Source organism: Hyperolius riggenbachi, chromosome 9 (genome assembly GCF_040937935.1).
Source record: "Hyperolius riggenbachi isolate aHypRig1 chromosome 9, aHypRig1.pri, whole genome shotgun sequence".
In the NCBI taxonomy this organism is placed as follows: Eukaryota; Metazoa; Chordata; class Amphibia; order Anura; family Hyperoliidae; genus Hyperolius; species Hyperolius riggenbachi.
This window is the reverse complement of record NC_090654.1, coordinates 261,938,329-261,952,703: the sequence shown is the minus strand read 5'-3', so window position 1 is coordinate 261,952,703 and position 14,375 is coordinate 261,938,329. Positions and strand designations below refer to the sequence as shown.

Here is a 14,375-nt window from a genome sequence, read left to right as displayed (position 1 = left end):
TTAAAACTATAATGGCCGAAAACTGACAAATGAATTTTTTTCATTTTTTTTCTTATTCTTACTGTTAAAATGCATTTACAGTAAGATAGCTCTTAGCAAAATGTACCCCCCAAAGAAAGCCTAATTGGTGGCGGAAAAAACAAGATATAGATCAGTTCATTGTGATAAGTAGTGATAGTTATAGGCTAATGAATAGGAGGTGAACATTGCTCAGATGCATAAAGTGAAAACGACTGAGATCTTAAGTGGTTAACAAAGAAAAGTCCCTGCAGACGTCATGTTATCACAGTTCTCATGTTATCACAGTTCCAGCTAGCAAACTACAATAAAAGGTGTGTTTTGTGTGGGTCTCGCTGGAAATAAAGCCGTGTATAGTAATCTTGCACCGCCATTCGTAAAAATTATCAGATGGCACAGACAGATCTACTAACGACGTCCAAACTTCATGGCAAGTGTGTACAAAGCTTAACCTCCTTAGCGGTAACCCCGTGCTGGACACTGGGTAAGCCGCCGGAGGGTGCCGCTCAGGCCCTGCTGGGCCGATTTGCATCATTTTTTTTTTTCAAACACGCAGCTAGCACTTTGCCGCCGATGCGCCGCTACTCTCCGCGATACATGGGATCCCCCCCCCCCCCCCCCGCATACCCCTTGCACAGCCTGGCCAATCGGCGCCAGGCTGCGCTATGGGGTGGGTCGGCATTCCCTATGACGTCACTCCGTTCGTCGCCATGGCGACGGGGGAAGCCCTCAAGGAAATCCCGTTCAGAAGGAGATTTCCTTATGGGCAAGCGGCGGCGATCGCCGGGGACGGGCGGACGCCGCGGGAGGGGGGAAGCATGTAGCTAGCGCTAGGCTAGCTACATGCTAAAAAAATAAATAAAAAAAAAGTGAGAAAATGATTCATACCGCCAGGGAGGTTAAAGGGAACCTAAAGCAAGAAGTATATGGAGGCTGCCATATTTCCTTTCAAACCATACCAGTTGCCTGGCAGCTCTGCTGATCTATTTGGCTGCAGTAGTGTCTAAACCCCGGAAACAAGCATGGAGCTAATCTTGTCAGATGTGACAATGTCAGACACCTGATCTGCTGCATGCTTGTTCAGGGACTGTATTATAGGTTGTAAGAAGGTATTAGAGGCAGAGGATTAGCAGGGATGCCAGGCAACTGGTATTGTTTAAAAGGAAATAAATATGGCAGCCCCCATATCCCTCTCACTTCAGGCTCCCTTTAAGAGACTCTCGTGAACCCCGGAACAGAGCCTTGTTTGTGACAACTAATAGTGCTTGGAAGGTGGTAACTCAATAGCTAAAATTAATTCTCTACACAAATGCATTAAACAGTTTTAGGACTCCAGTCTTATAAAAAATAAAAATAACACATACAGGATCTTCTCAAAAAATTAGCATACTGTGATAAAGTTCATTATTTTCTGTAATGTACTGATAAACATTAGACTTTCATATATTTTAGATTCAAATACACACAACTGAACTAGTTCAAGCCTTTTATTGTTTTAATATTGATGATTTTGGCATACAGCTCATAAAAAAAAACAAATTTCCTATCTCAAAAAATTAGCATATTTTATCCGACCAATAAAAGAAGTGTTTTTAAAACAAAAAAAGTCAACCTTCAAATAATTATGTTCAGTTATGCACTCAATAATTGGTCGGGAATCCTTTTGCAGAAATGACTGCTTCAATGCGGCGTGGCATGGAGGCAATCAGCCTGTGGCATTGCTCAGGTGTTATGGAGGCCCAGGATGCTTCGATAGCGGCCTTAAGCTCATCCAGAGTGTTGGGTCTGGTGTCTCTCAACTTTCTCTTCACAATATCCCACAGATTCTCTATGGGGTTCTGGTCAGGAGAGTTGGCAGGCCAATTGAGCACAGTAATACCATGGTCAGTAAACTATTTACCAGTGGTTTTGGCACTGTGAGCAGGTGCCAGGTCATGCTGAAAAATGAAATCTTCATCTCCATAAAGCGTCCCTCTGGTCAGACATATACAGCAAAGTCGCCGTTATCCGGAATTCAGGCAAGCGGACATCTCAACCAATCGACATGCCTGAGGGGATAAGTGCTTTGGGGGGGGGGTTGTTGGGTATAACATACTTACCAAGCCTTCGGGCGGCATCTTCCATCCTTCCTGTAGCTCCTAGCAGCTTGCCGGTGTCCGTGCACGGCTCCAGGCATGTCATGAGGCCTGACGCGAGTCATGTGACATGCCGGGAGCCGTACAAGAGAGATGCCAGGAAGCTGCTAGGAGCTACAGGAAGGCTAGAAGACACTGTCTGGAGGCTTTGTCTTTTCTATGCTGCGGGGTGGAGGGGAGGAGGATGTTTGTGCTTTGCTGTATATGCTCGGAAATCTTTATAGCTGCATTTTCTTTCTTTAATTGATTTTAAAAAGTTTTGTCATGATTTGTGTTTTCAATTTGATCTAGGCGAAGTGTGATTGAAGCAGTTTACAACAGACTGAATCCATATAGAAATGATGACACTGTAAGTATACTTTCTTCTGCCTCTGTCAGGGACCTTTAAATTTACCTCATATGTGGCCAGTTCTGCATAATGGTGGCCACACACCATACAATGAAAAGATCCTATTTTTACCAATTTGATAATTTTGATCGGTTGTCCCGAAAAATCGAGCTTTTCTTTGTATTCGATAAATCTGATAACATTTCCCATATATTTTTTGTGTGTGTTTATTTTTTTGGGGAGATTGGACATATTGGAAATTTCAGACCAACTTTATCAAAAATTGTATGGTGTGTTTGATGGATTGTCCATTACTTGATGCACAGTTCCAATACATTTTTTCTGAGCTTTCAATTTTGATTGGGGAAAATTGAACATAGGTGTGTATGGTGCATTGGGCAGATTTTTTTTTTTTAATTGTAACAATCAGTCAAAACTGCAATATTCTATATTAAAGAGAATCTGTATTGTTAAAATCACACAAAAGTAAACATACCAGTGCGTTAGGGGACCTCTCCTATTACCCTCTGTCACAATTTCGCCGCTCCCCGCCGCATTAAAAGTGGTTAAAAACAGTTTTAAAAAGTTTGTTTATAAACAAATAAAATGGCCACCAAAACAGGAAGTAGGTTGATGTACAGTATGTCCACACATAGAAAATACACCCATACACAAGCAGGCTGTATACAGCCTTCCTTTTGAATCTCAAGAGTTCATTTGTGTGTTTCTTTCCCCCTGCAGTTCTCATGCACTGAAGTTTCAGGCTGCTCTTTTTTCTCCTGCAAACAGCTTTGCCCTTGTCTGTAATTCTTCAGTATGTGAAAGCCCAGCCAGCTCAGAGGACGATTTATCCAGCTTGTAAAAGATAAGAGAGAAGCTGCTCTAATCTAAATAACACACAGGCAGTGTGCAGAGAGGGGCCTGGAAGGGGGAGTTCATAGCAGAACCACAACACTGAAGAACTTGGCAGCCTTCCAGACACAGGCTGACAAGAGAGAGATAAGTTGATTTATTACAGAGATGGTGATAGTAGAAAGTGCTGCAGTAAGCCAGAACACATTAGAATAGCTTTTGGAACTTGTAGGATGATAAAAAACAGGATGCAATTTTTGTTACGGAGTCTCTTTAAAAAAAAAAAAACTAAAACCATTCGCCCAATAATACAAAAATGTCATTTTTTTTTTACATTTATTTCCTAATCAGATTAGAACATGCATCAGTAGATGAGATCTTTTGCTCACCAATATAGCGACATATTTTCCAACGTGTATATCTCTGATGTAATGGGAGTGATACCGCTGACATTTTTGTATGACATTTTTGTATAATATTGGGTGAGCGGTTTTAGGAATTTTTTGAATATTGCAGTTTTGAGCAGCAAATACTGGTTTGGCCTCATTTTGTATTTTTCCATGTTGAACCAAAAGCAGCTTTGTCTGTTCCTTATATACTAATGCTTGGTCCACTCCATACAATGCCACGGCAGGTCAAATCGATTTTGGACTGGTCTGATCAGGTTTCTGAAATTTTTTTCCGATCACTTCGGTATGAAATCGATTTGGAAGCCTGAATGGACCTGTCAGAAATTATCAATTCAACCCATAGATCTGACAGGAAAATTAAACTTCTTCTAAGCCAACATGCGCTAATGGAGAACATTAATTGTACCTTTAATGGGCACCTTTAGAGTGACAATTTTTTCATCAGATGCGATCTTTCGATGCACTTTTTATAATCGAAAGTAATCGGAAGGTAATTATCGATTGTTCCCATAAACAGGTCGATGAGGGCTTTTTCTCTCTTCAGCTAAGATTGTGAAATCCAACTCCCAGATCGATGGAATTTTCAGTTCCATTCGACCAAAGAACACTGCGCTGTGGCGTCGAAAGATCGCATCTGATGAAAATATTGTGCGATTAATGTGAAAATTTAATGCAAACTTGAGCAAGTTGATCTGAATATATCAAAGTACACGATCCAACATTTTTTTTATAAATTGCATGATATTTGTTAAAGGACCTCTGTCACAAAAATCTTAAAATTTTAAATACATGTAAATATATACAAATAAGAATTCCGTTTCTTCCAGAGTAAAATGAGCCATAAATTACTTTTCTCCAATAATGCTGTCACTTACAGTAAGTAGTAAAAAATCTGACATTACCGACAGATTTTGGACTAGCCCATCTTCGTTGGGGGGGGTCTCAGGGTTTTCTTTATTTTTAAAAGCAATTTTACCACTTCTACATAGTATAAGAGCTAGTTTCCATAATCTGGTACCGTAATAGTATTCAAAATATGTTTCCCCTCAACATGGAAGTTGTAGAATTGGCAAATCAATATGCACCCTCAAAATTGGCCTCCCTTCCCCTCTTTTTGACACGTCCTGTTGTGCTTTTAGTTCTTTTCTTGTGGCGGGTGACTTCACAAATTACTTATATTGCTCATGTTTATTTAGTGTACCTGAGAAGGGGGAACAAGTAAAATTTTACTTACCTGGAGTTTCTTCCAGCCCCTGTAGTCTTAAGAGGTTCCTCTGTTTCTTCCAAGTCTGCACCACTACGGCCCTCACAAGGTTTGCGGACTGTACCAGTTGCGGGCTATTGCGCATGCATAGCCCCGGCAGTGTGCCTCCTTGATCTTGCACCATGGCCAGGAGCACATGCTCAGCAGCATCAAGGAGTAAATTGGGACCTGTAAGGGGGGCAAGGGGGGCTGTAAGAAGTCCCAAGTAAGTAAAAAAGAACTTGCTCCCCCTTTTTAAAGTAAACCTGAGATGGGCAGTGGAGAAAAAATATACATACCTCCAGCCCCCTCCACGCCGATCGCTCCATTGTCGGCGTTCTACGTCTCCTAGATTGGCCCCGCGAAGTCCTCCAGTCTGGGGTGTACTGCGTATGACCAGCTGTATGCCCCAGACCGGAGGACTTTGCAGGGGCCAATGATGATCTAGGAGGGGGAGAAAGTCCCAGGTGTCATTTTTTTTTCTTTCCCCTGTCTCAGGTACCCTTTAAGATTTACTTTAAATGTCACTTAAAAAAAATTCCCTTTTATAGCATTTTTCTTTTTGTTATATGAAATATAAGGGAACTCATCCTGCTCGTTTGGCTTGAGTTTTGTAAGCAAAAATGTTGCTTTTGGCCTTCTTTAAATGTACCTTGAGATATAACCAAGGTATTGGCACATGCAAGCACAGGCCTGGGCATTCTTAGACCGCATGCATGTACCATTGAAAGTGACCGTTCTGTATGGCTAGACTTTATCATATAGAATGACAGGGCCAGGGCTTTAAGCCATCATTAAAGGGCAGCATCTATTGTGAAAATGTTACATTTCATTAGTACTGTGTACTATTACCATCACTGGCACAGTCAGAGGACACTTTGCAAATTATTTCCCTTTATCCGTCTTTCTGTGGAAGAGCTCAGTGGAGCGCTAACAGGGCTGTGCCATAAGTTGTAGGAATGACCTTTATGGTGGTCTTTATTGTCTTTTTTTCATATAAACCACATACTTATCCAAGTGACCATCTTGGCCAAGAATCTGATGTGTGTAGAACTGTCCCCCCAAGCTCGATCCAGCACACCAGATCTTAAAATGACCCCCAAGTGTATTGGTTTACCCTTTGTCCCAATGTGAGCTTTCCTCCATGCCCCATAGCAACAGTATGCTTCACTCTGGTATATCAGAGCTGGGCATCTGTACAGCACCCCTTACCCACAGTCTCATCTGCAGGATCAAGTTCAGTGGTGATGGATGATACAAATAGTGCATGTTCTTTAGATCCTTTGCAAGCAGTGTGTGTAGAGTAGTGTGTGTCGGGGGGGGGGGGGGGGGGGGATGCACTACTGATATGAAATGCGGATTACCAAATGTTTCTGCAGGTTTCACATACAGCAGAAAAAGGTTGCATAAGTTGAACTCCTCCCTACTGCTAATGCCACTCCCGTTTCCATAACATTTTCCATAGGTAAACTGACCGAAAGATTTTTAGGGAATAAAGCCACATATTTTGCAAAGCAAAACGGTCTTCTCTGTGGCTCACAATGATGGTAAAAGTCTGCAGTGCTAATGAAAAGTATTACTGTCCGGATAAATGTCCTTTAAGACTGAAACCTTCCGTCTAACAGGAAGTGTGGCCTCTTTCCTTCTATTAGCAGTGTTCAGTCATCCTAGGACAAGTCCCATGATGTCGCTGGAATTGGCAAGGGGATGCAGCTATGACACAGCAATCATTGATGTTTTCTTACAGCTCTGTCCTCTCAGCCATGTGATGAAAATGCTCAACGCCTGACTCTACCCTAAACAATTCCCAGAGTTTTGTGTAGCCCATGTTGTCACAGGGAGGGGAAATGAAAGGAATTATCTCATGCCGGGTCACAGACAGCAGTAAATAGGATACAAACGTGTTTTGGCTGGAGAAGTATTAACCCATTAGCATTTGAAGACTCCTGTGCAATGTAAACCTCTGCCGGATGGCAGGGAGCAGTTATATTTACCTGTTCCGGATGGCTTCTTCTCTTCCTCCACCTGTGGCTCTGAGCTCCTGACAGGTCTTCTGAGTTCCGATCACATGACGTGAACAGGAGACCTTGTCAGCGTAACAGCGCCACCTGGTGATGGAAGAGACAAGGGGCACTAGTGAGAGGGATGTGAAGGCTGCCTTTTCCACCCCTTATAAGTCAGGCTGTCCTGCTGATCCTGTGTCTCTGAGGGCCCATTCACACTTGCAAATGCAAAACGGCAGCGATAAGTGCTAGCGTTTTGCAAGGGCGATTTTTATGCGATTAACATGTAAATTTCACTGTACACTTGCGATTTTTTTTTTTTTTTTTTTTTTTTTTTTTTTTATATAAAGCGATTTGTAGTTAAGGCTTCTTAGCATTGTGCTCTCTCTAAAATCGCAAAAAAAAAAATGCTGCATGTAGCGAGTTTTGCATTCGCGGCAGTGGGATCACTGCCATTTAGTTAACAATGTGCTAGGAGATTCGGCGTATAGCGGTAAACACCCGCTAATCACCCGAGTGGGAACGGATCCTAAGGCTAATTTCACACTAACACGTTGCAATTACATAGCAAACACAATGCGCTTTTGTAATGGTACCTTCACATGGGTGCGCTGTGCTTTGCTGATGTGCACATTTACAGTTTGGGTGAAGCATACTTTTCATGTTCTGTATGTTTACTTGTATAGATCCCATCTGTAATGATTGATGCAACATTTTCCCTTCGTTGTGTTGCAATCCTTTCTATACAGTGTGTGCAAGGAAAAGCTGCAGTGTGAAACTAGCCATCATCCCTGAATGAGTATAAATATGGGTTAAGGTGATGAAAGTGCAGCCATATTAGCTGCATGCTTGATTTAGGTGTGGGATTCAGACACTACTGCAGCTAGGAGTGTCAGGCTGGGAGCGCACCTGGCAGAACGGCATACGGTTTTCAGGGGTGCATGAACAGGCATGGGATGTTGCACACAATAGAATTCTATGGGCAGCAGAGTAAAATACATATCTCTGCGTTTTCCAATGTGCAACAACTGGATGCTCATTTTGCTTACTGTATGCGAACCCCATGAGATTTGCATTCAATGCTTTCCTATGGGCAAAAACACCTTTTTAAATAAATTATACTGTGTTTTTCCATTTAAAAAGACTACTGTATTTCATTATACAGCAACCTATGAAAAGTATATTTATTGGCATCCCTTATTTAAAAAAAAAAACAAAAAATCCAGCAAATATTTGGAGTTTTTTTTCTACTATTCTTTCCTATTACACAGCCTGAATAGAAACTCCACTAAACACTACTAAATTGACTTTACCGCCAGGTACACACAGGTCTTAGGGCTGTTCACACTACAAGAGCTTTTCTAAGCGCTTGTGATTTAAGAAGATCTTGCTAATGTTATCCTATGTGTGTGTGTGTTCTCACTGGAGCGATGTGATTTTGTAAAAATCTCCCATAGGATTGCATTAGCAAGAGCTTTTAAAATCTGTGGTGTTTAACCTCCTGAGCGTTAAGCCGCTCAGGAGGGTTTGCAGCCGAGAGTCCCCCAGTATAATTTTTTGAGATCGCATAGTTGTAATAGCTTCAGCTAGCACCAGGGTAGCTAGCAGTGGTGGCTGTCATACCCAGATTACTTTTGATACCCCCGATCAGCTATCCGATCGCTGGATCCAGGCTGGGTAATGTATTTAGATACATTACCCAGCCTGGATCCAGCGATCGGATAGCTGTAATAGCTTCAGCTAGCAGTAGGGTAGCTAGCAGTGGTGGCTGTCATACCCAGATTACTTTTGATACCCCCGATCAGCTATCCGATCGCTGGATCCAGGCTGGGTAATGTATTTAGATACATTACCCAGCCTGGATCCAGCGATCGGATAGCTGTAATAGCTTCAGCTAGCAGTAGGGTAGCTAGCAGTGGTGGCTGTCATACCCCGATTACTTTTGATCCCTCTGAACGCCGCTAAATAGAATTACCTAGCCTGGATCCAGAGATCGGCGCAGCCTCCCCGGACAGCTCCACTCTTCTCTATGGGGAGGATCGAACATGAGGTCATGCGCAGACCCGATCCTCCCCGTAGTGAAGACCGGAGACTGAGCCGGGAGGCTGCGCGATCGCTGGATCCAGGGGGGGGTAATGCCACCACTGCTAGCTAGCTAGCTAGCCTACTGCTAGCTGAAGCTATTACAACTATGCGATCTAAAACGATTATACTGGGGGACTCCCGGGGACAGCCGGTGGTATGCCTGACACCATGTCGGGCATACCACTAAGGGGGTTAATAAGCTCTCGTAGTGTGAATCAGCCCTTTCAAACTGATCCGAAAATTTTGTGCTAATATGTACTAATTCAGATTCTCTGAAAATATCTCCAATTTATGACGTAATTTACCGCACGCAGTAAATTGACTAAAATCTACCAGAACAGCAAACTGTTTTTACCGCCTGCGGTAAAATATGGTGTATGCGGTGAAGCGGACGCTAAGCTTACCAGAATTGAGGCCTTTGTGTTCATGAAATATTTAAATTCCAGAAGTGGGTAAAACCTAACTTTTTTTTTTTTGTCTTCTTCCTCTTTGTTCCTGAAGGATTCTGCGTCAACAGACGACATGTGGTAACTGTATCCGTTTAGCAATGGAGTTTACATCCATCCTCAATGAACATACAGCCCAACCTCAGTGATCCTTCTTAGCATCCATCCTCAACCTTTTTTTCATTTAAAGAAGGGAAATTGATGTGGATGAGTTTGATGAAAACAATAAAAAAATTAAATCCACAGTACTACGGCCCCTATTGTACTGCGTTCCCTAGTACTTTCTCTTCATATATATATTATTTTTTTTTGTAAAATTGAATTTTCTGTTAAAGTACTTTCAAAGAATACATGTTGTAAATCAGACTCCAGCAAAATTCTGTTGTATGATTTTTTTTTTTTTTCTTTTTTGTAAAGTGCAATTGTCCTTGTACAAAATCGTCATATTTAATTATGGACCGCGAATCTCTCTCTAAAGGTTATAGGAAATCTAGCTTGTTATGTGATGCAACCAATAATCTAACCCTATACATTCATGTGGTGGTATTAGATTGGACACAAAGCAGCAACATAACCAGCTTGGGGTCCCTGGTAAATTGTTTATAGAATTGTAAGATTAGTGTACAGTGGTTATTATTCCTCTACCCCCCCCCCCTCTTTCCCCCTTTTTTTTCCTCTTCTCCTTGGACTAAAAACAGCCTTCAATCCTGTCAGATTTGATAAGTGGATGGCAAATGAATTAAAAAAAAAATCTTTGATAAGGAAGTGACTGAAAAGCGCAGTCTTTTTAAGAACAAATCTACACCAAGATTAAACACTCACATTTGTTCACGAGTAATCAGTTTGTGTGGTTTGTTGTAGTTTTTTCTTTTCCCTCTTTTTATTACTACACTGGCTGGGTCTGTTGCTGCTACAGAGAGCTCTGAATTCCATTTTATCAATAAAGCTTGATTTGACAAACACACTCATTAAGGAGTAATTTCCTTGTCTGCCTTAGTCTCTACCATGTGTCTAAATATGCAACCAGAAAACGAGAGAAACACCAAGAGCCCAGTATAGTGCAGTATGTACTGGATTGATGTGGGTGATGAGAGGCAAGTATGTAAAGTAATACAAACATGGGTTACCACTAAGGCAACCATTATAAGGGCAGGTGGGGAGATTAGACCTGTCCCCACTCAGGATTAAGAAGTCGCTCTCTGTAGATCTGGAAACAAGGGGTTAACACCCTTCCACCAGGGGTGGACTTGAACAATGTGGAAATGAACAGAGGCGCCAAAAGGATGAAAGTAGCTAAAAATAAAAAAAATGGGGGAGGCAGTGGTGGACTTGCCCCCTCCTAACAGACACAAAAATATGTTGATATTCTATCAAGTAGTACACACATACACACTCTCACTCTAAAGGGTCATGGCAACGCGTTTCGAAGGTGTGGCCACACTTCATCAGGCAATAGGGGATGGAGCATACAGCAATAAGTGTCTGTCTCAGCCTCACGCCTCTGTCAATTTCCACATGTGTCTACATTTATTTTGGAATTTTCCGAAAGCCCCCTATGGCCAAAGCCAGATTTACATCTCAGGAGTCTGGGGGGGGGGGGGGGGGGGGGCACAAACGCCTTCACAGTACTCCTTCACGAGGAGTTTCATTTGTAATTTGTACCCGTTTTATTTCATTTGCTTTTCAGCAACATGTATCAATCTGTAACATTGATGTGCTGATAAAAAGCAGACAGAAGCGGATAGAAGCGCACTAAGTGGAAACGGGGCCTTATTTCTGAACTGCAGGAGTTTTAAACTTTCTATTCCAACTCACTCTTTGACAGAGTTGAGCAAAAACAGTTCATTTAGGGCTGGTTCACTCTGCTGGAGGTTTTTCTAAGCGCTTTGTGATTTTAAAAGCTCTTGTTAATGTAATGCTGTGAGTTTGCTCTCACTGGAGCGATGTGATTTGATAAAAATCAGCCCTAGCATTGCATTAGCAAGAGCTTTTCAAATCACTAGAGCTGGAAAAAAAGCTCTTGTAGTGTGAACCAGGCCTTGTGCATGACAATTTCAAGAACAATAAATGCGTCCCTAAACACTTTCATTTTCACACTCCAGAGCTCTCCTTTAAAATGCACTTATCTACTCATGCTAAGACTTGTAGGCAGCTGGCAAAGCAGACGGTGGCTAACTTTTTGGTATTAAAGACCTGCTTATACTTTTCCTTTTTACAAATCCATTAGGGCTCATTCAGTAGAGAATCCACTTCTTCTGCTACACTGGGCGGGTCTTCCTGCTGTCAGTATAATGCGACTCCTACATGCAGCATGCTGGCAGGCACATCACTGGTTTCCTGTTGACTTCTGTCCTGAGCTGTTGTCACTGCCCATGTGAGTGGATGCGAAGGCCTGGGACCCACTAGCAGTGCTTTTCTAAGCACTTGCGATTTGAAAAGCTCTTGCTAATGTAATGCTATGAGGGATATTAAAAAAAAAAAAATGTCCCTCAAGTGGGATCACACCCATAACATAATTACATTAGCAAAAGCTTTTCAAATCAAAAGTGCTGCTGGTGGGTCCAAGGCATAAAGGTCTGTGGTCACATTAGTAGCATTTCTCCCCAACAGCAACTAATTCTACCTATTCTGTGCCACACACATGAGCAGGCATGGGCTGGAAACCGGGCCAAATCCGCGGTGTTTCCCCGCAGGCAAATCGCACGGAAACTCTGCCATAGGGGACAATGGCGCTGCCAGCCGAATCGCTTGCTCTAGCGATTCGGCCGGCATTTCCATCCAAATTGGTGCGGGAGGCAGCGAATCCCATAGCCGTGCATGGTACAGCTGATGGGATTCGTCTGCCGATCCGCAGACCCGGAAGTGCTGCCGCACATCTAGCAGACGCGTGCGGCTGAAGTGGAAACTGCCACTCACAAGTACTTATGGGTGGCTAAGCACTCGAATTTGTGATTTAAATGAGGCTTCATTGTTTCAGGTGTGTGGAGGTGTTCCGGCTTGGAGGAGGAAGTGAGCGTAGTGAGGCTTGCCACGCGTCTAATAGGACGCATGTATTTGGAGCGCATGATATACCACGGACTTATGGGTAAATAACCCCTTATTTCTCTGATGCACACCTGAGGCAATTAAGCCTCATTTAAATCACGAATTTGAGTGCTTAGCCACTTGTAACTACTCGTGAGCCCATCACTGCACACGAGTCCTCCCAGTGTTCTGTACAATATTCTATTGACCCCTTTGGAATGCAATAAAATTCTCCAGGATGCATGATTTCAGAGAATAGAATACAGGCTCCCCCAGCCCCCCCCCCCCCCCCCCCAATCCCAACACACCTGGTAAGTGACAGCACAGAGTGGGGTGTATTCAATAGATTATTTCAGGTGACAGGTTGGTGATGATTCCTGTACAGCCTTATATTGGGTGGCTGGAGAGAATCTGCTGCTGACGTGCATTGAGAACTACAATAGAAGTTGTCAACATGTTCCGGATCAGTGGATTGCTGAACAGGAGAGACTTCTGTACATGTTAGATTGTCACATTGCTTCAGGAGAATTTCTAGCACAGTAACAGCTGAAGAGCCAAGCTTGCAGATCAAAGTGAACCAGAGAAAAGCACCCTCATGTGTTTTACCATATATATCAGTGGGAACATTAGAGAAAACACCTACCCTGCTCTCTGTTTCATTATTCACTGCTCAGCCTGCTTGTTATCAGCCCTGATAAAATCCCAGACTGAGCATGTAGTCTGGCTTTGCTCAGGAATCATTACAGATGAGTCATAGCAGAGCCAGAAAAGGGCAGGCTTGGGCTTGAAAAGACATCAGAGAAGACAGACTCAGCTATGATGATTCCTGAGCAGTCGGGAATTTTATCGGGGCTGATTAGAAGTAGGCTGAGCAGTGAATAATGAAACAGAGCAGGGTAGGTGTTTTCTCTAATATTCCCACTGATATATATGGTAAAATACATGAGGGTGCTTCGTCTCTGGTTCACTTTAAGGAACTACAAGCTCCACAATGCATTTGCCTTTATGAATCATGACTGTGGCTGTCAAACTGCTGCAATGCATTGTGGGACTTCTAGTTCCTTAACAGCTGGAGAGCCAGGTTTGCAGATCACGAATCTAGCATAAGTATGTACTGTAGCTCTAGGCAAGAGCCTCCAACAGTGGTGTCAAGAGGCACAAGCTCTACCAAATGAGAAATCCAGGCTCTAGATAGGCATTTTTTTTATTTGTTTCCCTAAGAGATTCTGTAAGATGGGTATTACTATATCAGGTTTAAAAAAAAGCTTGACAGTAAGCTGGCAATTTGCATAGAATTCCAACGATGAGTCAATACCTACCGTACACAGCACAATAGCCTCCATTTGACGCAGTGCTGTGGGCCATCGATCTGCTGCTGCTCCTCCTGCCCTACCCCGGATTGACCTAGAATTTCCAACCTGTCCAATTTTTGGTCAAAATCAATTGACTTTTAAACAAACATTTTAATGGAATGGATTTCCATCCAATTCAGAGTGATTGAATCTGCAGGGAATTGAACAGAGAAAATCTGTGTATAATGGCACCTTTAAAGAGAACCAGAGACGAAGAACCCTCATGCATTTTATTACATTTATCAGTGGGAACATGACAGTAAACACCGATCATGCTTTTAGTTTTATTCTTCTCAGTCTAATCTATCTGTTATCAACTGTGATAAGAATCCACCGACTGATTCAGTCTAGGTTTGACCTGGAATCATTATAGCTGAGTCACTCTTCTGTGGAGTCTTTTCAAGCCCAAGCCTGCCCCCTCCTGGCTCAAATTCCCTACTCAGAGCTGTTGACATGGGAGGGGCTGCTGCCGAGTAAGA

General features: G+C 42.7%; 1 protein-coding gene across 1 annotated transcript in view; it reads left to right on the top strand.

Moving 5' to 3' along the window:
* PPM1A (protein phosphatase, Mg2+/Mn2+ dependent 1A) overlaps positions 1 to 10,484 on the top strand; it is a 78,159-nt gene extending 67,675 nt beyond the window's left edge. The window contains exons 5-6 of the mRNA XM_068254429.1: positions 2,445 to 2,502; positions 9,576 to 10,484. Of these exons, the coding sequence (XP_068110530.1) occupies positions 2,445 to 2,502; positions 9,576 to 9,605 (88 nt within the window). The 3' untranslated portion in view covers positions 9,606 to 10,484. The remainder of the gene's footprint in view (positions 1 to 2,444; positions 2,503 to 9,575) is intronic.
* Positions 10,485 to 14,375: the final 3,891 nt, after the last annotated feature.